Source organism: Miscanthus floridulus, unplaced genomic scaffold, assembly GCF_019320115.1.
Source record: "Miscanthus floridulus cultivar M001 unplaced genomic scaffold, ASM1932011v1 fs_337_2_3, whole genome shotgun sequence".
In the NCBI taxonomy this organism is placed as follows: Eukaryota; Viridiplantae; Streptophyta; class Magnoliopsida; order Poales; family Poaceae; genus Miscanthus; species Miscanthus floridulus.
In genome coordinates, this window is record NW_027096606.1 from 8,991 (window position 1) to 31,719 (window position 22,729).

At 46.4% G+C, this 22,729-nt stretch overlaps 1 protein-coding gene and 1 pseudogene across 1 annotated transcript; one reads left to right on the plus strand and one right to left on the minus strand.

Moving 5' to 3' along the window:
* Positions 1-677: 677 nt before the first annotated feature.
* On the plus strand, positions 678-15,186 carry LOC136531388 (formamidopyrimidine-DNA glycosylase-like). The gene is made up of 9 exons (XM_066524055.1): positions 678-773; positions 1,032-1,100; positions 1,190-1,315; positions 1,897-1,947; positions 2,957-3,034; positions 14,298-14,387; positions 14,469-14,498; positions 14,576-14,661; positions 14,740-15,186. Exons 1-9 carry the CDS (start codon positions 678-680, stop codon positions 15,113-15,115), a joined length of 1,002 nt encoding a protein of 333 aa, XP_066380152.1. The 3' UTR covers positions 15,116-15,186.
* A 1,767-nt stretch (positions 15,187-16,953) lies between these two features.
* On the minus strand, positions 16,954-21,909 carry LOC136531389 (uncharacterized; annotated as a pseudogene).
* Between the last annotated feature and the right edge of the window lie 820 nt (positions 21,910-22,729).

The window sequence follows — 22,729 nt, forward strand, 5'->3', positions numbered from 1 at the left end:
GCTGCTTCCTCTGCAGCCTTCAAGCGCGCGGCCCGGCTGGAGGGGTCGCCCAGCTCTCCATCGCCGGTTCCCTTGGCTTTGAGCCTGGCAGTGCGCTCAGCAGAGGTCGACATGGGGTGGAGGAGGTGAGAAGTTGGCCTCGTGGCTCTTTGGTGTCTAACCTGGCACTCTGATACCAAATGTTGGAGGTAACACAGACTTGATTAGCCAGAGACAACACGCCCCAGGCCGTCTCCTTGATTATATATAGAGATAGACATTGCATTGATTACAAACAGCTCACTAGAGCATAGCTAAACAGATAGGTGCCTTGGCAGCCGTACACACCTCTTGGGCTGCCCAAGGTCTTTAATGACTGTAATTAACTAGCATAGTTATCTAGGAAGTGCTTAGGAAGCAGGGCTTATTAACTACACATTCCTTCCATGTACACTGATTGTATTCCTTATATATCAAGCCTGATTGGCTATATAACAGAGGTCACCCCCCCTCATTAGGGGTGAGGTGTTTTCCCATATCATTTCTACAAGTATTCCTGTTCTCTTATGAATTGAAAGTATGTTTGTTTCTGCTGGCAAATTACCTAACTCGTTTATACACAATAACACATATTATTATTTGTTTTAATATAAGGTCCAATGACTTCACAGATGAATCTGAAATATCTTATATGAGCTATGACCTACAATTTCATGATATTGACTTATATTTGGATTGTGATTCTTAAATATCTTACTTCTGATCCAAGCAAATTGATGTCTTATGTGGTGATGGTAACTTCCATGGTATCCGATTCAGATAGTTGTATTTACATGAGAAGCAGTAACATTGCAGAAGTAGAAAAAAAACATATTGAAATATTCTAATTATGGACTTGTGTACCTGCTGGGGCATTTGTTTTTCTTGCATGTTAAGTGGGCTTTCCTTCTTTTTTAACTGCAAAAGGATATTGAACCAACAAGTTGTGCTAGTTATTTTTTTTATATATAAATATGTTCTTGTTTGTTCATCTTCTTGTTAACCTGTTGCAGATGGATGATGGCTTGGAGTTTTCCTTCACTGTTAAGAGGCGTTTTGCAAAAATAAGACTGCTTGACAACGTAATAGTCTATAGTGATTATTGGAAAAGTTTACTCTTCTATTTGCTGTGATGTTTGATATGTCTAATTACTTTTGTATGTTCTAATAGCCAGAAGCTGCCCCTCCAATTTCTGAGCTTGGACCTGATGCCGTATTTGAACCAATCAAGCTTGATAAATTTATGAAGTCATTAGGTCAAAAGAAAGGGCCAATAAAAGCCCTTTTACTTGATCAGGTATGAGTTTCTAAATCTTGGTGTGGACCCAAATTGCCTGAACCCAAATTTTAAGCAGATAAGGTTTGTTTATGCTAGTTCCTAACGCAACTCTGAATATAATTCAGTGCTTTAGTCATATGTGAAGTGGTGTGAAACAACTTAGAAATATCTTGCTCAAAACACAAAAAATTCAGACCTTAAAAGGCATTGATTCAATGTTTCAGTCAGTTATTTAAGGCCCCATTTGTCTGGGCTTCTTCCGGATCTGGCACTGTAGCGCACTATAGTGTAGCCGGAGGAGCCCCAGAAACACAGCTCTGCCTGTTCGGTAGGCAAAAATACACAAGGGGACGGAGCTGTTCTGTTGACGCTACAGTGCAGTACAGTACAGTAACGCATGGTGACACGAGGGGCTGGAGCTGTTCGGACCGAGCCCTGCCAAAGACACCCTAAGAGAATGTGGTTAAGGATACCAATGTGTCTCCTCAATCGTAGTAGAAACAATAATTTTAATATAAAATGTTTTTTTTGAAACAATCGTATAAAATGTTATTAGCAGGTGCAGATGTACTCTAGGTTCTGAACCCCTTGTTTTGCAGAGTTTTAAATCAGGAATTGGCAACTGGATGGCAGATGAAGTACTTTATCAGGTCTGTGCTCTGGACATTGCTTCCACTGATTTACAGTTTATGATCCATGACAAAAAAAATTAAATATAACTTTTATGTACTTCTAGTGTTGCACAATATGGATATTAGACAATTCTTTTATTGTTCTTCTGAACGAAATTACCATAGATAATATTGACTAGCTCAATGTTGAGCTTGCTGCTACACTATTTACCTCAGCGCAAGCAACTTCTCTCTGGTGTCATAGGAGACAAGTGTGGTACCCCATGTAGGGTCGGCACTGCCATGGCCGCCAGCAGATTCATGAACTGTGTCGCCACAGGAGATCCATCATTTTAGCAAAGATTTTTGCTGCAACGCAAGCAAGGAATTGGAAATTATTATTATCATGTTTTATTGGCCTCTTCTTACACTTGCAATGTGCCTGGTGCTTCACATTTTTAGCTCATAATTAACTATGCCACATATTTTTGCCTAAGGTTAATCTTGCCACACTTCTGTAGCAAGGAAATTGACCACCTAACCTTAGGCAGACTTCAGCCAAAACTGTCTTTAGCATTTGGGCCAGGGGCCAAAGATAGGCAAGCTGGTGCTGTGGGCAGCCAAATATTAACAAACAAAACTTGCAGCAGCTTGAGGTTAGGTGTGGCGACCTTAGTTTGAAATCTATAAAAGGTAAGTGATGCTTACATGTTTGTGTAAACTTCGAAAACAGGGACTAGCTTCCAAAGGCTTTTAGTCCAAGCAAGTTGGGGTAGGCTAGAGTTGAAACCTAACATGAGCCCCTAGTCGCGGTTCCAGCACGTCAATAGCTGCTTTCCAAACTTTTGTGTCTCTGTTTGATAATTTAGTGGCTCATCTTTTAAACACTGTAAGTTATAACCACAACTGCACAAGTATGTTTGTTTGAAACAAGAGCGATCTGCTAATTTCAACATGTACACTTAAGCACGTTTCACATTTGCACTGCTTTCAATATCTGCAGTGTTGTAGAACTAATTTGCTATTTTTCTGCATGCTTCACATTTAGGCAAGGATTCATCCTGGGCAAACTGCATCGAAGATATCAAAGGACAAATGTGAGATATTCCATCAGTGTATTAAAGAGGTAGGTCCATGCCTCCATGGTTGGCATCCAGAGTTTGCCTTGTTGCAAATGGATTGTAGGCTTGAGAACTTTACTTGGATCTAGAATTAGTACGTGATGATGCGTCTTCCCTTAATTTAATTCAAACAGTCAGTCTGAAAAGACAATAATTGTGTTTGCTAATCGTTGGAGACTGATATGGCTGATATGGGATAGAAGTGCTTTAGCCGTCACCTTAGCATATCAAGTGAGCATGCTATGTTATTTCGTCGACAGTGGCGCGCCAGGTAAGGGTCCCCTTTAGGGGTTGTGCGTGCTGATCCATGACGAACCAGATGGGACCTCAAGAACAACGCCGTTCGTGGCAACCTGACTTTCCGAGGCGGCGTTCTTCTACAGCCTTACGGTCTCGACGTTACGGCTGACAACAACCGTCCGGCTACCTGCGACGGGACTTCACCTCTCAAGCATCCAGCTCCGACTCGCCTGGATGTTGGTCGGGACCAACACCAAGAAGCAAGTCGGCGAGAAGCCAGGCGACCTCAGCTGCAGCAAATTTTATCACATCCGATCTTAAAACTTGCAACGAGATCTGTCCCGCGTGCATCTCGTGTTGGCGAATATGAAGTCAAATTAAGCTTCAGCCACGGCATGCATCAACGACGAGACTTGAAAGCAGCGTTATGGCATCACGTCATGATCTACACCACCACGCAAGCTAATTATAGCTTCCATGTACGTCAGACAAGCAGCAAGGTCACGCTGAGCCCGCGGCCGCGATGCTCTCGCTCTGGCTCAACACTATGCCTCCGTCGGGTCACCTGGCCGTGCATGAGCGCGTGCCGCCCCATGGCAAGAAGGTCGTGTCCGAGGCATACAGCGCCATTGTCGACATGGTAGCCCGGCTCGGGATTGCCGTGGGTGCACGGGATTGCGTGGTAGAGAGCAAATTATGCGTGGCTTACATCACCATGACGTGAACATGATCCAAGCAAGCTAGCCAAAAGTGATCGACATATTAATCTTGGTTTCTGCATATACGTGCTTACGCATGCACCGGTCACGCTTGCAAAAATCCTCGTGACTTGCCTCTAATATGGGATCGACTATGCGGGTTCGCCTACGACTCCGCGCACCTGTTCGACTGCGTCAAGCCACCCGAGCCACCAAGCGAGCCGTAGAAGGACGACGTCGCCCGGACTACTTACTCCGACCACCAGACCACGTCGACCACGTCCCGAGCGGCTCCGCCGAGCTCCGACCACCTCGATCACCAGACCACGTCGAGCTCCGACCACCTCGACCACCAGACCACGTCGACCACGTCCCAAGCGGCTCCGCCGAGCTCCGACCACCTCGACCACCAGACCACGTCGCAATGATGATCGCCACGAAGAACGGCGCTATGACAACCACGACCACCATCACAACAGGCCGAAAAGTACGAGGATCGGACAACTTTATCGCCATCGACCAGATTTCTATCCAAAGATAAGTACACTTCTAATATTTATATTTAATATAATTTTCATTACGACGTTTCTCCACAACGTCCTCGTCATGATTATTCTTCAAATAACGTTTGTCCATGTATACAATCTTAAATATAACATGCAAGCTATACTTAATGCAAATCCTCGACCAGTCATGTTGACGCTCGATGCCTCCAGAGACGCCCCTGTCTCCGGCTCCTCCCTACACATGCACGAGCGTCTGCCCTCTGCGTTATGGGTGGTTGGCAGCGGCTCCTTAGCGACGCTTTGTTCTTCCTACACGTGCACGGGCTCTGCGCCCCGCGTTATGGTTAACGGGCTAGCTAGGGCTGGAGACTCAGCTACATACTAACTGGTCGGGAAGTTTATATTAAGTATAAACACAAACTTCACATTAACACTGATGTTTACAAAGCACCAACTGCTTTATCACATCATGTTCATTTGCAAATGACTGCTGAGCGTTATTTCTTCACCGTAGATTTTTTCTCCATAATTTATTATTTTGTACATCATGTACTACCATTCTACATATTTATATTGCAGGAATTTCGAGGTGGTCTGGTGGTCGAGGTGGTCGGAGCTCGGCGGAGCCGCTCGAGACGTGGTCGACGTGGTCTGGTGGTCGGAGTAAGTAGTCCGGGCGACGTCGTCCTTCTACAGCTCGCTTGGTGGCTCGGGTGGCTTGACGCAGTCGAACAGGTGCGCGGAGTCGTAGGCGAACCCGCATAGTCGATCCCATGTTAGAGGCAAGTCACGAGGATTTTTGCAGGCGTGACCGGTGATGCGTAAGCACGTATATGCAATAACCAAGATTATTACGTCGATCACTTTTGGCTAGCTTGCTTGGATCATGTTCACGTCATGGTGATGTAAGCCACGCATAATTTGCTTGCTTGCTGATCGGCTCTTATCCGACTAGCGGCTCTCTCTACCACGCAATCCCGTGCACTCACGGCAATCCTGAGCCGGGCTACCATGTCGACAATGGCGCTGTATGCCTCAGACACGACCTTCTTGCCATGGGGCGGCACGCACTCATGCACGGCCAGGTGACCCGACGGATTCGTAGTGTTGAGCGAGAGTGAGAGCATCGCGGCCGTGAGCTCCTGATCGAGCGTGACCTTGCTGCTTGTCTGACGTACATGGAAGCTATAATTAGCTTGTGTGGTGGTGTAGATCATGATGTGATGCCATAACGCTGCTTTAAAGTCTCGTCATTGATGATGCCTTGGCTGAAACTTTGACTTCATATTCGCCAACACGAGATGCACGCGGGACAGATCTCGTTGCGAGTTTTAAGATCGGATCTGATAAAATTTGCTGCAGCTGAGGTCGCCTGGCTTCTCGCTGACTTGCTTCTTGGTGTTGGTCCCGGCCAACATCCAGGCGAGTCGGAGCTGGATGCTTGAGAGGTGAAGTCCCATCGCAGGTAGCCAGATGGTTGTTGTCGCCGTAACGTCGAGACCGTAAGGCTATTGAAGAATGCCGCCTCGGAAAGTTAGGTTGCCACGAACGGTGTTGTTCTTGAGGTCCCATCTAGTTCGACCATGGATCAGCACGCACAACCCCTAAAGGGGACCCCTACCTGGCGCGCCACTGTCGACGAAATATGGTCGGCAGTCCACCGAGGGGGTGCCCGTGATGGTAGATTGTCGGTAGACGGTGCGTGTAATCAGGAACCAGATGGTGACACAAGGTGAACCAGGACGCATCATCACGACCAGCCAGACATCGGCGGGGCCATCCTCTTCAGCTTGACTAGTACAAGAGTCCCCGAGACTTGAGCAGGATGTCGGGAGCAGCGAGCAGCGGGTGCCGCGTGCCCCGACCAGCCAATAGAATAGGCTAGAGCTGTGGAAGAAGGATATAGTTGTGTTATTGTAAACTTGGGCCTCTTCAGGCAAGCTTGTAATAACGTAACTGTATATCATTATAAGCTTGTTTGTTTTGTATAAAACATATTTAAGCTTGAAACTCATGTTGGTGTAACTAAGTGAGAACATGTAAACGTTCTGTTTAGTTGTACCATTTTGCTCAACACGTCATCCTAAAAGGTTTGTACGGCCCGAATTTGCCATGTGGTCGGAGTGTGAGGTGCGTGACCTATGCACACGTAGACGTGGACAAGTCAAACCAGGGGGGACCTGCCGATCACCCGTAGCGTAGAGAGCGGATCCCATGCACGCGTTGGGAGGAACCGGAGACAGGGCCTGCTCCGAAAACCCTAGAAGGAATGGTGGTCGGCTTTGAGTGGCTAAGTTAGAATAACCATAAAATTCGAAGTGACACATTAGAGTGGTCAGAGAAATCATAATAGCTTTATTGAATGAAATCGAAAGTACAAAAGGAGTACATATCTTAGCAGTTAAGCATAGAAACGCCTAAGCTTGTCGATGTGCCATGAATTGGGTACGTCCGTACCGTCCAGGTGAGCTAACCTGTAAGACGCTGGTCGTGTGACCTCCTTGATCATGAAGGGCCCTTCCCATGGAGTTGCGAGTTTATGGACACCAGCCTGATTCGTATTCCACTTCAGGACCAGGTCCCTCGACCATGAAGAACCGCTCCTTAACGTTCTTGTTGTAGTACCTGCGCAAGATAGCGAGGTATTTGGCTGTACGTACACAAGAATCGAGGCCGCTTCTCTTTTGCACTATTCACTTCTAGCTCCCGCACTTTGTTGACCCTGCCTTCGTTGAAGTTCTCTACCCATGCTGATCTGAAAGCTATATCTGCTTGGAGGACAGCCTCAGCGCCGTAAACCATAAAGTATGGTGAGACGCCGGTGTTATGACTGGGCTGAGTTCTGAGGCCCCAGACCACGGCTGGCAACTCTTGAGCCATCTTCCAGGAGCTTTGTCATTTTCTCTATACATCCTCTTCTTCAATGCGTCCAAGATCATGCCATTTGCCTGCTCGACTTGTCCATTAGCTCTAGGGTGCGCCACCGAGACGTATTTTACTACTATGCTCCTTTTATCGCAGAAGTCCCAAAAAGCATTCCCGGTGAATTGAGTACCCAGATCAGTAATGATGCTGTTGGGTATACCGAAATGGTGGATGACCTGGTCAAGGAACATGACAGCCTTTTCTCAGGATGCCTGTACCAGAGGCATGTATTCTATCCACTTAGAAAATTTGTCGATCAGCACAAAGACGCATGTAAATTTCCTAGGAGCCAGTTTGAAGGGCCCGATCATATCCAGTCCCCAGCATGCGAAGGGCCAAGAGGCTGGTATTGTCTGGATCTCATGTGCTGGTACGTGGATTCTCTTGGTGAAGAACTGACAACCCTCATAGTGGCGGACTAGCTTCTCTGCGTCGGCTACTGCTGACAGCCAATAGAACCCTGCTCAGAAAGCCTTACCGACCAGCGTTCTTGAGGCCGCGTGGTTGCCATAGGAGCCAAAGTGGATTTGGTCTAGGAGATGTTCGCCATCCTCCTGGGTTATACACTTCATCAAGATTTCCTCCTTTGCGTTCTTGCGCCATAGCTTTCCATCGACAAGCAGATACTACTTACTGCGACGCATCAGGCACTCGTTTTCTGTTCGATCAGTATAACCGCTGCCATCTGTTAGGTACTTGATGAAAGGTATTCTCTAGTCGGGCTCATGAGTGGTCGGAGGTGGCTCGATGGTGCTCGACGCCGGAACCGTAGCCACCAATTGCTTGTATGGAGGCTTGTCGACCGTGGAATCTTCCTCTTCGATCAAAGGCATGAGCAGGTCTTGGACAAATACGCCATGTGGGACTTTGGCTCGGGATGATCCTAACTTTGGCAGCGCATCTGCTGCTTGATTTTTGTCCCGGACCACTTGTGTGTACTCGATGCCATAGAACCTACCTTCCAGCTTTCTGATCGATTTGCAGTATGCATCCATCCTTTCACTGGTCGTGTCCCAGTCCTTGTTAAGTTGGTTGATGACCAGAGCCGAGTCTCCATAGACATAGAGACATTTAACACAGAGCTCAACCACAATGAGCAAACCATGTAGGCATGCTTCGTATTCGGCGGTATTATTAGATGCTAGGAAATAAATCCTAAGGACGTACCAGAGCTGTTCCTTGGATGGTGACACGAAAAGGACTCCTACCCCTGCGCCATCGATGTTGAGAGAACCGTCAAAGTACATCTTCCAATACTCGTCGAGCCCCTAAGAAGTAGGCGTGCTCAAGTCTGTCCACTCGACGATGAAATCGACGAGCGCCTGAGACTTGATTGTAGTATGGCTTGCGAATTCCAAGGAAAAAGGACATAGCTCCATTGCCCACTTGACGATGTGCCCGTTCGCATCCTTGTTGCTAATGATGTCTCGCAGAGGGTACTCAGTCATGACCACCACATGATATCCGTCGAAGTAATGTTTCAACTTTCTGGATGTTATCAGTATGGCATAGATCAATTTCTAGGATTTGTGGGTACCTGGTCTTGGATTCATTGAGCACCTCACTGATGAAATAGATTGGTCGCTATACCTTGTAGACGTGGCTGGGCTCGTCGCGCTCGACCACCATGGCTGTGGAGACCACTCGATTAGTAACCTGCAATGTAAAGCAGGAGTGTTTCGTCTTCTCTGGGAGCAGTGAGGACCGGAGGTGACGTAAGGTATTGTTTTAGCTGTGTGAAGGCAGCGTCTGCTTCCTCCGACCACTCAAACTTTTTGAATGCTTTGAGCAGTTTAAAGAACGGTAATCCTTTTTCGCCTAATCTTGATATGAAACAGCTGAGGGCGGCCATGCATCCGGTAAGCTTCTGAACATCCTTCACCTTTTTGGGCGGCTTCATGTCCAAGACAGCTTTGACTTTCTCCAGGTTAGGGCGTATGCCATCGTGACTGATGACGTTGCCAAGTAGTATGCTAGAAGGAACACCGAAGATGCACTTCTTTGGGTTTAATTTCCACTGGAATGTGTTAAGGGCTGCAAAGGTGCGTTCCAGGTTGTCAACAAGGGTATGTGCTTCCTTGGTTTTGACAACTATATCATCAACATAAGACTCGACGAGGTCGTCTTTTATCTCTTCTTTGAGGCAGGCCTAGTATAGCGCGTTGGTAGGTAGCCCCGACGTTCTTGAGCCTGAACGACATGGTCGTGTAGTAGTAGGCACCGAAAGGCGTAATAAAAGATGTCTTGATCTGGTCGTCCTTTTTGAGAGCGATCTGGTGATAACCAGAGTAGCAATCAAGAAAGGAAAGCAGCTCGCAACCGGCGGTTGAATCTATGACCTCGTCTATGCGAGGTAAGCCAAAGGGGTCCATTAGGGCAGTATTTGTTCAGATCAGTGTAATCAACACACGTTCTCCATTCATTATTCTTTTTGCGTACAAGAACCGGGTTGGCTAACCACTCCGGATGATACACTTCTTTGATAAATCTGGCTACCAAAAGCTGCGTAACTTCTACCCTAATCGCCTCCTTTTTGTCACGAGCAAACCGTCGTAGCTTCTGCTTGATAGGTTTGGCCTTGCCGTTGACATTCAAGGAGTGCTCGAGCAAGTTCCAAGGTACACCGGGCATGTCAGCAGGTTTCCATGCGAACACATCCACGTTGCTCCTCAAGAACCTGACGAGCACGTCTTCCTATTTAGGGATCCAGGTTAGGCTCCGATAAGGGCCATTTTGCTGGGATCACCGTCGACTAGCTGGATCACCTTGTGCTCCTTGGACTTGATGTTCTTGCATGGAGCCTTGAGCTCTGGGATCTCCAGGTGATTGGTCGAGGTCTTCTTGGCGTCGAGCATGGTCTCGGCCATGCAAATAGAGAGGTCATGAGCCTCTGCTATTTTGAAACTATCGTCCTCGCAGGTATAAGCTGCGTACACGTTGCCTCGGAGGGTTAGAACTCCTTTCTCGGTAGGCATCTTGAGCACCAGATACCTGTAATGAGGTATGGCCATGAACTTGGTGAGCGACGGTCAACCAAGAATAGCATGGTAGGTGCCATCAAAGTCAGCGACCACGAAGTTGACGTAGTTAGTGCGGAAGTGGTCCGGGGTCCCAAACTGCACCGGTAGCGTGATCTGCCCGAGAGGTGTAGAGCTCTATCCAGGGGAGAACACCCTAGAACTGTGCCTTGTATGGCTTGAGGTCCGCCTAGGCTATCTTCAGGGCGGGCAGACTGTTCTTGAACAGTATATCGATGGAGCTGCCGCCGTCGATCAGTACTCTGTCGAACTAAACCTTGTTGATACAAGGATCGAGGACCAGGGGAAAACGTCCTGGCTCAGGTATTACGGCCCATTGGTCATTTCTGCTGAAGGAGATTTCGTGGTGAGACCACGGAGGGAGCCACGGATCGGTGAGGAGGTTGTCAGTGTTGGCCACGTTCAAGCAAGCGCGGGCGAGCAACTTGCGTTCTCGTTTGGTCTCAATGGACACTTTGCCTCCGATGATGGTGTGCACGCGATCGATTGGCTTGACATACTTGTGACGAGGATCTGCGTCTTCATTGTTGTTATCCTCGTTGCGCTGTTCCCCTACGTCGTTAGGCTTGTCGGATGTATCCGGAGCCTATTGACGCGTGTAGATAGACTTGAGAACGCGGCAATTCTCCTTGGTATGATTTGACTTAGGATGGAGCTGGCATGGCCCTTTCAATGCTTTGGCGTAGTCGTCTTCGTAGTTACGACGTCCACCACCTTTTTTAACGGTGTTGACCTCGCCGTCGTCTTCCCGAGCACGCTTGCCCCTATAATCGTCACGGCGGTTACGCCGCTGATTACGTTGGTCGCGGTGGTCGCGGGAGTCGTTGCGCTGGTTGTGGCGGTCAAAATTATCGTTTCGACCACGGTTGCCGCGGTAGTCGTCGCGGTGTGGGGGGTGGTCGGAGCGTGGAACCCTTGCTGCTTCTTCAATAATTATCTTTTTAGCGTCGTCGGCGTCCGCATATTTCTTAGCGGTGGCCAGGAGCGCTGTGACCAATTTAGGTCTCTTGCGGAGGAGCTTGTCCCTTAGGGCGTCGTGGAAGCAGAGGCCAGTGATGAAAGCCTCTATTGCCTCGTTGTCGGAGATTGACGGGACCTTGATGCGCATCTCCAAGAAACGCCGGACGTACTCACGCAGTGGCTCATCTTTTCGATCTCGAATTCATTGCAGATCATATTTGTTGCCGGGTTGCTCGCAAGTAGCAATGAAGTTGTCGATGAAGGCTTGCTTAAGCTCTTGCCAAGAATCAAAGTAGTTTGCCGGCAAGCTGACCAGCCATTGGTGACCTGCATGGCCAACAGCGACTAGGGAAGTAGTTAGACATGACGTGCTCGTCAGCCATGGCTGATCTGCACATAGTTTCGTAGAGCATGACCCATAATTCAGGGGTTCTCCTTGCCGTCATACTTCTGAAGTTTCTCAAGCTTGAAGTTCTTGGGCCATATGACTTGGCGAAGGTGTGGAGTAAACTGCTTCAAACCCGGCAGGCCGTGGGCAGTGTCATATTCCATACGGCGATAGCTTTCGTGGGATGCACGATCGTTGGCTCTCTGGTTGATGCGAGCGCGTAGATCATGTCCTCCGAGGTAATGACGGAGGTCGTTATTACCAGTCGAGGCGATCTCGGTTGCCATCTAGATTAGCCCTGCGACCGTAGTTATCACGGCGATTGTCGTGGTTGTCTCGGTGGTTATTGTCCCGGACATCACGGCGGTTGTCCTCCCTGACGGCGGTTGTCATCCCGACGGCGGTTGTCATCCCGACCACCGTTTCCACCTTGATGGTTGTCTGATGGGTCGTTGTTGCGTGAGCCACGTTGGTTGGGTGGCTGTGAGCGGCTTGAGTACTGGCGGCTATGGCTTGACTCGACTGAGACGGATGGAGCCCGGGCTTGATTTACAATCTCTGCGGTCTGGGCCATAGCAGCCGTCAGATAGGCTTGTATTTCATCGCGAACTGCTTGGGTTTCAGGGGTATTGGGTAGCCGTTGCATCGTCGCCATAGCAACGGCTACGTTGGCGCTTGGAGTCCTGTTGACCTGTTTGTCCCCCACCCTGTCGAAAGCATTGTTGAGGTCGCGTGGCTGGACCCTTATGCGTCATGCCTCCTCTTCTGCTTCGGCTTTCGATTTGTTGGCGATTAAACCGGTCAATATTGCGTGCTTCATGTGCAATCCTTTCTTGTTCTGTTTCGCCAACTGCTGGTGGTTCATCATTGCTAACAACATTGATCAAATCCCCTCGCCTTGATGGGAAAGACGGGAATTGTGGGAACCCCGGGGCGTGGTCTGGTATATCCAGATCGTATTCGACGCCTTCATCATCGTGATGCTGGAGCTCGGTGTGGACAGAGGCATTAGATGCGATGCCAGACGAGGAGCCAGAGTCACCCTCTTAGACCGTGTAGACGGATCCTTCTTGATAATCCTCAACCCGGATCATGTTGACGAAGTTGCGTGGCCTCGGTCGAGGTCGATGTACAAAATACAGATCCGAGCAGCGTTGTATATTATACGCGTAGTTGGAGGCGGCGTTTCACAGGCCGTAGGGCTGGGCCTGGTAGTTCTCCGTCGAGGCTTCGTACTCGGAGAGCCGGAGGCCCGTCGCGGAGGCTGGCTGGCGACGAGCGGAGTGCCCTTCAAGAGTAGATATGACCACGAGATCTGTATCAAGTCATGCAGGACGGCTGGCCCGAGCTGGTCGGGTAGATCTATTGTGGGGAGTGACTACCTGCTCATTAGGTTGACTTTGAATTGCACTTACCAGAGCTAGGGTTTCAGCGAGTTTGGTGCCAACCCGATCGATGGAGTCGAGGAGGTCAGTGTTGTCGATCTGCTTCCCTTTGTAGCGGGGGAGCAGACGATGGGTTGTCGGCGTGGCTGAAGGTGATGCAAGTGTGGTCGGAGCCAGATGTACCGTGGTTGGAGCCGGATCCATTGTGGTCGGAGCTGTATCCACCATGGTCGGAGCCGTATCCAATCTGGTTGGAGCCGTAGCCGATGCAGGTGAAGCAGTGGTCGACGCAGATTGAATCCGCGCCTCCTCCATAGTCATGGCGATGAAGTCGTCGGAGCCGGTGGTCCAGGTGATCTGGCTGATGGTGAACGTGAGGCCGTTCGGCGTAGCCACGGAGCCGGAGATGATGACCATCTTGTTTGCTTGGAGAGCAGTACGCACACCCCCTACCTGGCGCGCCACTGTCGACGAAATATGGTCGGCAGTCTACCTAGGGGTATGCCCAAGGTAGTAGACTGTCGGCAGACAGATGCGCAAGCCACAAACAAGACGGTGACGCAAGACAGACACGAGATTTTATCCAGGTTCGGCCGCCAAGAAGGCGCAATACCTACGTCATGCGTCTGATTGTATTGTTGTATGTCAATGAGAGATGTTTTTTAGAGGGGTCCCCTGCCCGCCTTATATAGTCTGGGGGGCAGGGTTACAGATCTGGAAACTAATCCTAGTAAGTTACAATTGCCATAGGTGACCGGATAAGGATTCCTATTCTAATCGACCAAGATCTTGCTTGATCGCCAAATCTGTCTTGACTCCTTGCGCGGGACTCCAAACAGGTTGGCCGGGCCGCGCGTCGTCTTTTGGTGGATCGGACCCACTGATCCAGTCTGGCCCAAGCTTAGCCGTAAGGGTATAGGGGTTAATACCCCCACAGTCTTTGTGTCAGCATTTTATGTATACTCATTGACAAGTACAGAAAATTCATTGAAATAAGACCTAAGAGTCATGATAATGCTATCCTTATGCAGCGAAAAGAGTGTGACATTATTGGACATCCATTTTCTCTTATTATGCATGTCATTGGGATGATAATTTCATACATAGTAATCTTTGTTTACCTTACAGGTTATCGAGGAGTCCTTAAAAGTTGGTGCTGGCAGCAATCAGTTTCCAGAGAAGTGGATATTTCATTCCAGGGAGAAGAAACCTGGCAAGGTTCTTCTTCTTTTTTGGATGCGCGGGGTGCTCAGGGTGGCCTATCAACATTAAATGTTGCATTTGTTGGTTGCAGGGAAGAAAATTGACTTCATTACAATAGGTGGTAGGGTAAGTTCTTTTGTATCAAACCAACTCTATCTTGTGTGATCCTGCTCTTACTCTCAATGTGCTTCTATATTGTTCAGACCTCAGCATATGCGCAAGAGTTACAGAAGCTGGATGGGACAGATGCGGCAGCCAGCAGATCTAAGGGAGGCAAAGACAAGGAGAATGATGACGATACAAAGTCAGGAAAAGGTAGAAATGCTCCAAAACCAGCAAAGGGAAGAGTGAAGGCGGCAAAAGGCTCGTCAAACAAAGCTACAAATACTAGTGATGATGGCGACGAGGAGGATTATGAAGTGGAAGAAGCAAAACCAGCAAAGCGGGGAAGGAAGCAACCAACAAGGGTAGCTAACACCTCATCTAAAAATGCTGGCAGTATTCATGGTGATGAAGCTACGGATGAGGAAGATGCACGTCCAGCAAAGAGGGGAAAGAAGCAAATAGAAAAGACCACAAAGCGCTCATTGAAGGAAGCCAATCATGAGGACAGTGATGAAGAAGCAGTTGGTAAGATAGAGGCCAAACCTGGGAAGGCACCAACAGAGGCAAGGAGCTTGCCAAAGCAAGTTGATGATGCTGGCCCAGCAAGGAGGCCGCAGAGGAAACTGCGGCAGCCTTGAGCATGCAGGGAATTAAACAATGTATTTTGCAACTAGATTCTCGACTGACTTCAAAGTTTTAGTTAACTTGGTAATTGATGTGGTGCAGTCGTGCAGAGGAGTCTGTTTCTTCTGCACCGGCACATGATATTGCATCAGCCGGATCACGGTCATTTTGTTGCTTATGGCCAGATCGACAGATTGAAATATCTCAATGCAGTTGTGTAAGCAATTAAAAACACCGCTAAGGGTTGGATGCCGACATGACGTTGCCTGCATCATCACCTGTCTGGAATGAGATTCTCTAAAGTGAGGGAAAGCTTGCTTACACAAGAATCAAGATGGCTGGCCTAACATCCAAACAACATGTACTGTTCTAACTTCTTGCTAGGCAAGGCTAGGCAAGCTGCAGCAAGGAATCCAAACACCCTCGTTTTCCAAGGATTTCGGGCTTGTTTGGTTTGTGCTGTGAACTTGCCAGAATGTGCCGAAGAAGTTTAGTCCAGCGTTTGGTTCGGTGCCAGAATGTGCCGCATGTTTGGCTTGCCATAAAAATGTAGACACCATCCTTCAGCGTTCTGCAGCTTTTGGCGCAATTGTTGGCGAGCAATTCTGCCGCCGCACACACGTCAGGTGTGATAAGATGACACCACAATCCAAACAGGCCCTTGCTTAAGGATGAAAACAGACCGGATACGGACGAATATCACTGATATTATATTTATTTTTATATTTTTATCCCGGATTCGAATTTAAATACGGATAGTGTCAATCATGCCGGATATGGTACGATTAGATATCGACATCATAAATATATGATTTGAGTATTCGTACGGTATCAGATGTTGGCCTCGTTCGCTTGGAGGAATTTTGGAGAAATCTAGAGGAATCTGAATGAATTTGGAGGAATTTGTGAGAGAAAAACACTGTTCCGGATGAAAAAAGAAGCAGATCAAGCTGAGTTTAAGGACACGCGAACGGGGTCGTTGAATATCCGGACTTGGATATGGACAGATTTAAACCTCTCTAAATGAATTCGGCGGTCGAAAAATATCCATACCGTTTTCATCCATACCCTTGCTAACAGGGGCTAGCCAATTCTACACGCTGGCGTTAGCAAGATTTGGCTTGCCTGACAAAGCAAAGAGAGGCAAAACTAGCCCAACAACCAAACGTGCCCTAAGCCCTGGCATGATCACTACGCGAGACGCGTGCTGTAGAATGCAGTTTCGTTACAGAACGAGATTAGCCACTGAATACTATGATGGATAAACATCCCTGGAACCACAGCTCCTAAACAGAATCTGGTGTTTAGGTTTTATATGTTTGCTAGACTTATTCAACTACTACAAGACTAGAACGCAGCATGTATGGATATGTATAGTCTAGTATTACAAAACAAATGTCTATAGGGTTGTTTATATTTACGATGCAAATATTTGTGTTCTAAGATTTGCCTGTCTGCTTCATATGGGAGGATTTGACGCTGCCATAGTCAATAGCTCAAAGCAACTTGGCTGCTGGTCTGCACATTGGTGTTCCATTCGCCAAAGATTCCATGGAGATGAACTGCCTTCAGTTCAGATGCAACTTAAAAAATCAACAAATATATTCAACTGGGTTTAACGAGCTCCAGTAAAGACACCACACTTATTATATAGGCATCTAATTCTACAACTATTGCAATTTGTGAAGTGTCCCGCGAGCATTGTTCTAACTGAGCTAAAACTGGTAGCTACCAAATTTGCTTCTAACAAAACAGTGGGTAATAAAATTTCCACAACAAAGTGTGCATTCAACAAATAATTTCAAATCACTAGTAAACCAATTCAAAGATAAGACGAACAAAACAAAATTACTGTAGGCATAGCATGGATTGTATCAAATTATTGTTTAAATTTCATGTGCTCATTCTCATGAACAACTTTCCAATAATGGAATTGACACTTTCCTGGCTCTGATTGCAAAGCTGAAGCTCCAGAGGATATTTGGCGTTGCACTAGCACTTGTGTTAAAAGCTAAGAGCAACTATTAACTATCCCTTGCACAAAGATCGACAGAGCACAACGAGCAACACGGCACAATTACATATCACTAAAAGTAAGCATGACACAAGCCCCAGTTATGCCATCTACGGTCACTATAAATGCCATGCCATATATTTTTCATGATTTAGAAGAACTTGCACCAGCAACTTGAACCTTTGATGCTCGGGAAGCACCAGCTCCAAGTTCCTGACCTGCAGATATTGCTCCCAGTCCTGAAGAAAAGAAAATACAAATTTAACATCAGATGAGGAACCAGCAAGTTGTTGCCCATGAAATTAATTCTAAGTTGGCAGAATAACAACAAAGCTGTTATTGCTACAGCCACAAATATAAAGGTCGTTTAGTTTGGAGAAAGGTAGTCATTTAAGGCTCATTGTATGAAGAGAATTTCATGAGAAATATGAGATCATGTCTATTTGGTCAAAACAGACTGAGAATCACAATAGTGTAACCAATAGCATATGCACTTTCCTGTTTAATGACGGGGCTAATACCTCTGTTCTTCTTAATGTTAGCCCCTCTACTAGAGCATGTACATGGATAAATAACCAAAAGGAATCATACAGTTACCATAGCTCAAGTCTTTGTTTCTACTTCCTGGGAGAGTAAATATCCTTTTTCCTCCATAGAAGATTTTTCAAGGGATGGGGAGGGACCATACACCTTTAATGTTTGTTCTAAAACTACCCCTTGGCAGATTGTAAAGTGGGGTTTATATCATAGTGACAAAAGATTTGGAATAATGTCCAGAAACTGAAACTATTGAGATCTAAAAAAAAAACTTCCAGCACTATTATTACAGCAATTGGGCATCTTTGTTTTTTTTCCAATCAGAACCTCTTATCTGATTCAAGAAAAATAGAAAAAAAAATCTTCAGAACTTGAACAACTTAGGGAAATGAGGGAACAAAACCACAAAGACAACAGGAGAAGGAAGAAATGATCGCTAGGGTAGAAGGTCCTGATGGCTCTGTGGAAGCAACTAACTATAACTTCTCGGGAAGTACTATAAATAATTGTTTTATTTTGATCCTAGGATCAATATTCATATTGCTTTTGATTTCTAGAATAGGGAAGATAAGGTGACTAATCTAGAAGAAAAGATACTAGTGAAGAACTTTACAGAAGAATAGATTGGTGAGGCAAAATTTTGACCAAATGTTGATGGGTCAATTGTCCTACTGGCCTGTCTTTTATGTTTTAGGGCTATTGTTGATACTAATACTCAAAATGATTCATTTCTTTAAGGACAATCGGGAGTGTAAGCACAAGCATCACCTAGCAAACTATCCACTTAAGTACAAAAAAAAAAGAATAACAAAAAAATAAGAATAATTGTTGGTATTCCTAGTGTTAAAGACCTCAATCTGTCTTTTTAGCTTCTTGGGATAAGAGATGCCAAGTGCGAGATGATAGACTGTGGAAATCTATAACTGATTGCAAGTATATAATAGAACAAATAATCACCAGATTCTATGCTGTGTTATGGGTGGAAGATAAGAAATGTGCTTGTTTTTAGGATTGATTTGGTCAAGTACAAAGATACTGAAAAGGAGACTTCTAGGCATGGTGCAAAAGTGGAAGATTAATGTTTTATTGTGTGATGAAACAGGAGGGGAGACCCTTCCTGCATTTCTATGGAAAAGGGAGAATAAGCAGTGTCTATGCACAAGCAGGATAACTTCCTGCATCAATTCCTACCACAAAATACTAAGTGTCTCAGTCAGTTAAACATAGCAATTTTGAAGGAAGGTTTAGCCCTTTGAAATCTGGACAGTGCAAAATAATCCTTGAGTTTCCCAAGACAAAGGGATAGAGATTGAACTCAACACCTGGGGGGAAAAACCTCCACAGAGGCATTGCATTAAGAAGCGGATTTCAACACAAGACCGAGAAAGGGGACCAGAGACCGGACTACCAAGCGACACGCTGGAAGCGACATAACCCAGTGAGACCCCCTTTTTTGTGAGACCCAGGGTTCGAACCCTGGTTGGTAGCACCACAACTAGACACCTTGCCACCACACTACTAATGACATCATAACAGGGATAGAGTTAAGTGCCCATTAATCATTAATGAAGATGGTGGCATTGTGATGTATCCAAATAGCCCAGCATACAATGATTTGTATTTCCTTGAAGCATGGAAGACCAGGCCAAATTCTTTGATCAACAAGTATATCATCCATGTCCCAGTCAAATATGAGGAACACAAACGAACCTGACTGAGAGAGCAGGAGAAGAGATTCATAAAGTAGAAGATAACGTGCAAGCATATACTGAAATGAAGCTGATGGACCTGTTTAGCTGAGAGGAAGATATCAAGGCCAGTCTAGGCCACTAAAACTCTGGAGTCCAGAATCTTCTGCTTCACTAGGAGGTCGAATAATTATATAGGTATAAGTTAAATAGAGATCATAGCAAAAGGTGGATCTGTGTTTCATGAAGTGACAAGCACAACCTTTGGGCTTTGGTAGCTTAAAATTTCTGGTGATAATGTAATAATATGTGTTTGGATGACTGTAAAACCACAATGCTGATGACATTTCAATCAGAAAACCAGGGTGCAACCGTTTTATCAAAGCTGTCACTGGCTGGCCAAATAGCACTAGTGTATTACCACAGCTACATTTGCACAAAATAACCAAGCATACATTCAAAGTTTAGAAAAAATGTGTAGGAATATCATCATCTGCATTTCTAAGTTGATCAGTGACACTGCCAGATCACTAGGGAATACATGGTTGAAAACAGGCACTGGGGCTAATTGCCGGAATATGTATAATAGGCGAATAAGGTCCTAGGCATCATGTAGTGTACCACCCCCCCTGTGGCCCTTGGACCCTGTCGGTAGATAAGAAGTGGAAAATCCTGAAATACTCATATAGTTAATGACTTTTTTGTTTCTCCCTCCTGGATACCATCTTGGCTAATGCCAAATTTTGACTGACAGTTAAGCCTAGTTGCTATGTATCTTATCTTTACTGTCTTTACTGTTTCCTGTCATCTATTTTCAGGCTTCTAAGCCTTGTATTAAGAATATGCCCAGCATCCACTTTAGTGGTTGGAATATGCTGAGGAGTAGGTAAACCACTTTGCTATATAAGCAGTGGCTAGGACCTTCTTGTATCCCAAGTATTGCTATCTTCAGATTCAATCCAAGCGGCCTATGGCCAAGCTGCCCTCTGGGCTTACCCAAATCTGAGATCCATTTGTGTGTATGTGGGCAACATTGACCAATCATAGAGAAAGCATAATCAATCCATAATATGTAGTTATGTGCTGTCCATTTAAATATGATATTTAAGATAGGCTAATTAGTTAGAAAATGAACTAATTACCTTGTCCTGAAAATCATATATTTAAAGTCAGAACCTGATAAATTACTAGGCATATATATCTATTTTCAAGCTTACCCCAACTTGCTTGGGACTGAAAGGCTATGTTGTAGTTGTTGTATATATCTATTTTCAAGATTATGCTTTGCAGGCACATATACACCATGATTCATATTTATGCCTTACTAACTGAAATATGGCAATTTGTGAAATATAGCAAAGCATGAACCAACCAGTGATGTACCTGGAGTGCAGAAGGCCATGTAGGGAACTACACTGTCTATGTCACCGCCATTGTATACCTTCTTCACCTGGCCAGATTTCAGATCAATACTGAATAGGCCATCCACAGTCTGCACAAAGAAGAGTGCAACTGCCATCTGCAAAGCCAACCAATTCAGTAGAGATGGAGTTGGCATCAGCAGGGAGCAGTGTCCGGAGATCAATGACTTTGCTTTGTGCCCATCCTGCATCTCCAACACTACCACTACCAGCCTCCCATTCCCAAAGATAAAGTTTGGAGTCACGCACGGCGCCAAATCCAAGCCTAGCATCGTCCTCTGTGGCCATAAGCACAATGCGCGGCCCATGTTCAAGACGGGACAGTGGTAGATCAATGGTAAAAGTTGACCATAAGCTCATTTCGTAAGGCAGGTAGAATGCAGACATTTTCCATGTGCTCAAATCATACTTGATGATTTTGGACCTGAATGCTTGGATGCATATCTCAGACTTGAAGTAAAGTGCATTCCCCACAAGGGCAGCGCACGCCAAGTAGTCCACATCGGCATGCTCAACACAATTGGTGGGCAGGCTCCAGTAGCCAGCCTCCGATGAGTAGACGAGGCCGAAGAGCACCCCGTGACCGCAGCCCACCACAGCCACGAGGAAGGGTCCACGGCGGCAGTTGAGGTGGTCACAACCCCCAGCGGCGCAGAGCACCGCCGCATTCCAGCTGGTCCACTCCTGTTGCCTCGGCAGCTCAGGCAGCTTCAGGTGGTCGCCAGTGATGGGATCCCAGATGACGAGGGGGTCATCGACGGGCCCGCGCTCCCGGTCCCAGTTAGTAAGGAGGACGCGGCCGTGGCGGGAGTCGAGCACGAGCCAGCGGCGGCGATCAGGGAGAGGCTGGCGGAAGCGGAGGGAGGACGTGGGGATGAAGCGGGAAGTGCCGGCGTGGCCTGAGGTGTTGCAGAGAACGCCCAGAACGGGAGGGGGCCCTTGGTGGTGGCGCGCGCAGAACCTGCGGCGGAAGCCAGGATAGGAGGCGACGCGGTACCAGGGCTTGCAGACCAAGGCGGCGTGGAAGAGGCTCGCGGGATCGTTGGGCGGGATGCGGATCAGGATCTCCTCGATGAGGTCGTCCGTCAGCGGCGCCGGCGGCGGCATGCTGTTACCCCTTGGTTGGATTGGACGCCGGGCTTGGGGAGGAGCGGTGGGAGGGTTAGAAAATTGGATATATTTTCTGGAATTTCATGTTTCTACCCTACGGCTAAACTGTAATTATAATTTTATTCTTACTTTTTTAAATTTTGTGATTTTGTCCTCACGATTTTAATTTGAAGCTTCCGTTTATCTCTGGTTTGTTGCGATGCTAAATATTAGTAGTAGGTAGTGTTAGTAAAGTTGGAACAAACCCTGCACGTTGCCACCAGATTTTCTTAAAACTAAATTTTTTTATATATAACATTGTATCAGATCACGTAAAAAATTAATAAGCTAAGAGAAGAAAAACCAATAGAAGAATAGGCAATTAAACAAATAGCATATGTAAATGACTTTACGTTAATAGATTAGAGATTAAAAGTATTACACGTAATAGAGATGATTGGACATGTTATGTAATTAATAAGGGAGACATGGCTAATAGAAGAAAAACTAATAGAATATTGGATCACGTGATGAAACAAATAGACAGCCTGTTCGGGAGGCCGTATCGTATCGTGGATTATTTACTGCTGGCTGGTTTGGTGTCAGAGAAAAACATTGTTCTCGGCTGGAAATTTACGATCGTTTACGAGCAAGCGAATAGGCTGAGAATACGTGTAAATGACTTTACATTAATAGATTAGATATTAAAAGTACCGCAGATAATAGAGATAATGTGAACATCTTTTATAATTAATAAGGGATGATATATATAGCTTGTATGAAAGGATTGCAAGTTAGTAGGACACTTAGTGAGGAATGATATTGTCGGTGTTTCGAGTAAACACCAACAAGTAAATATCTAATATTGCACGTTTGGCC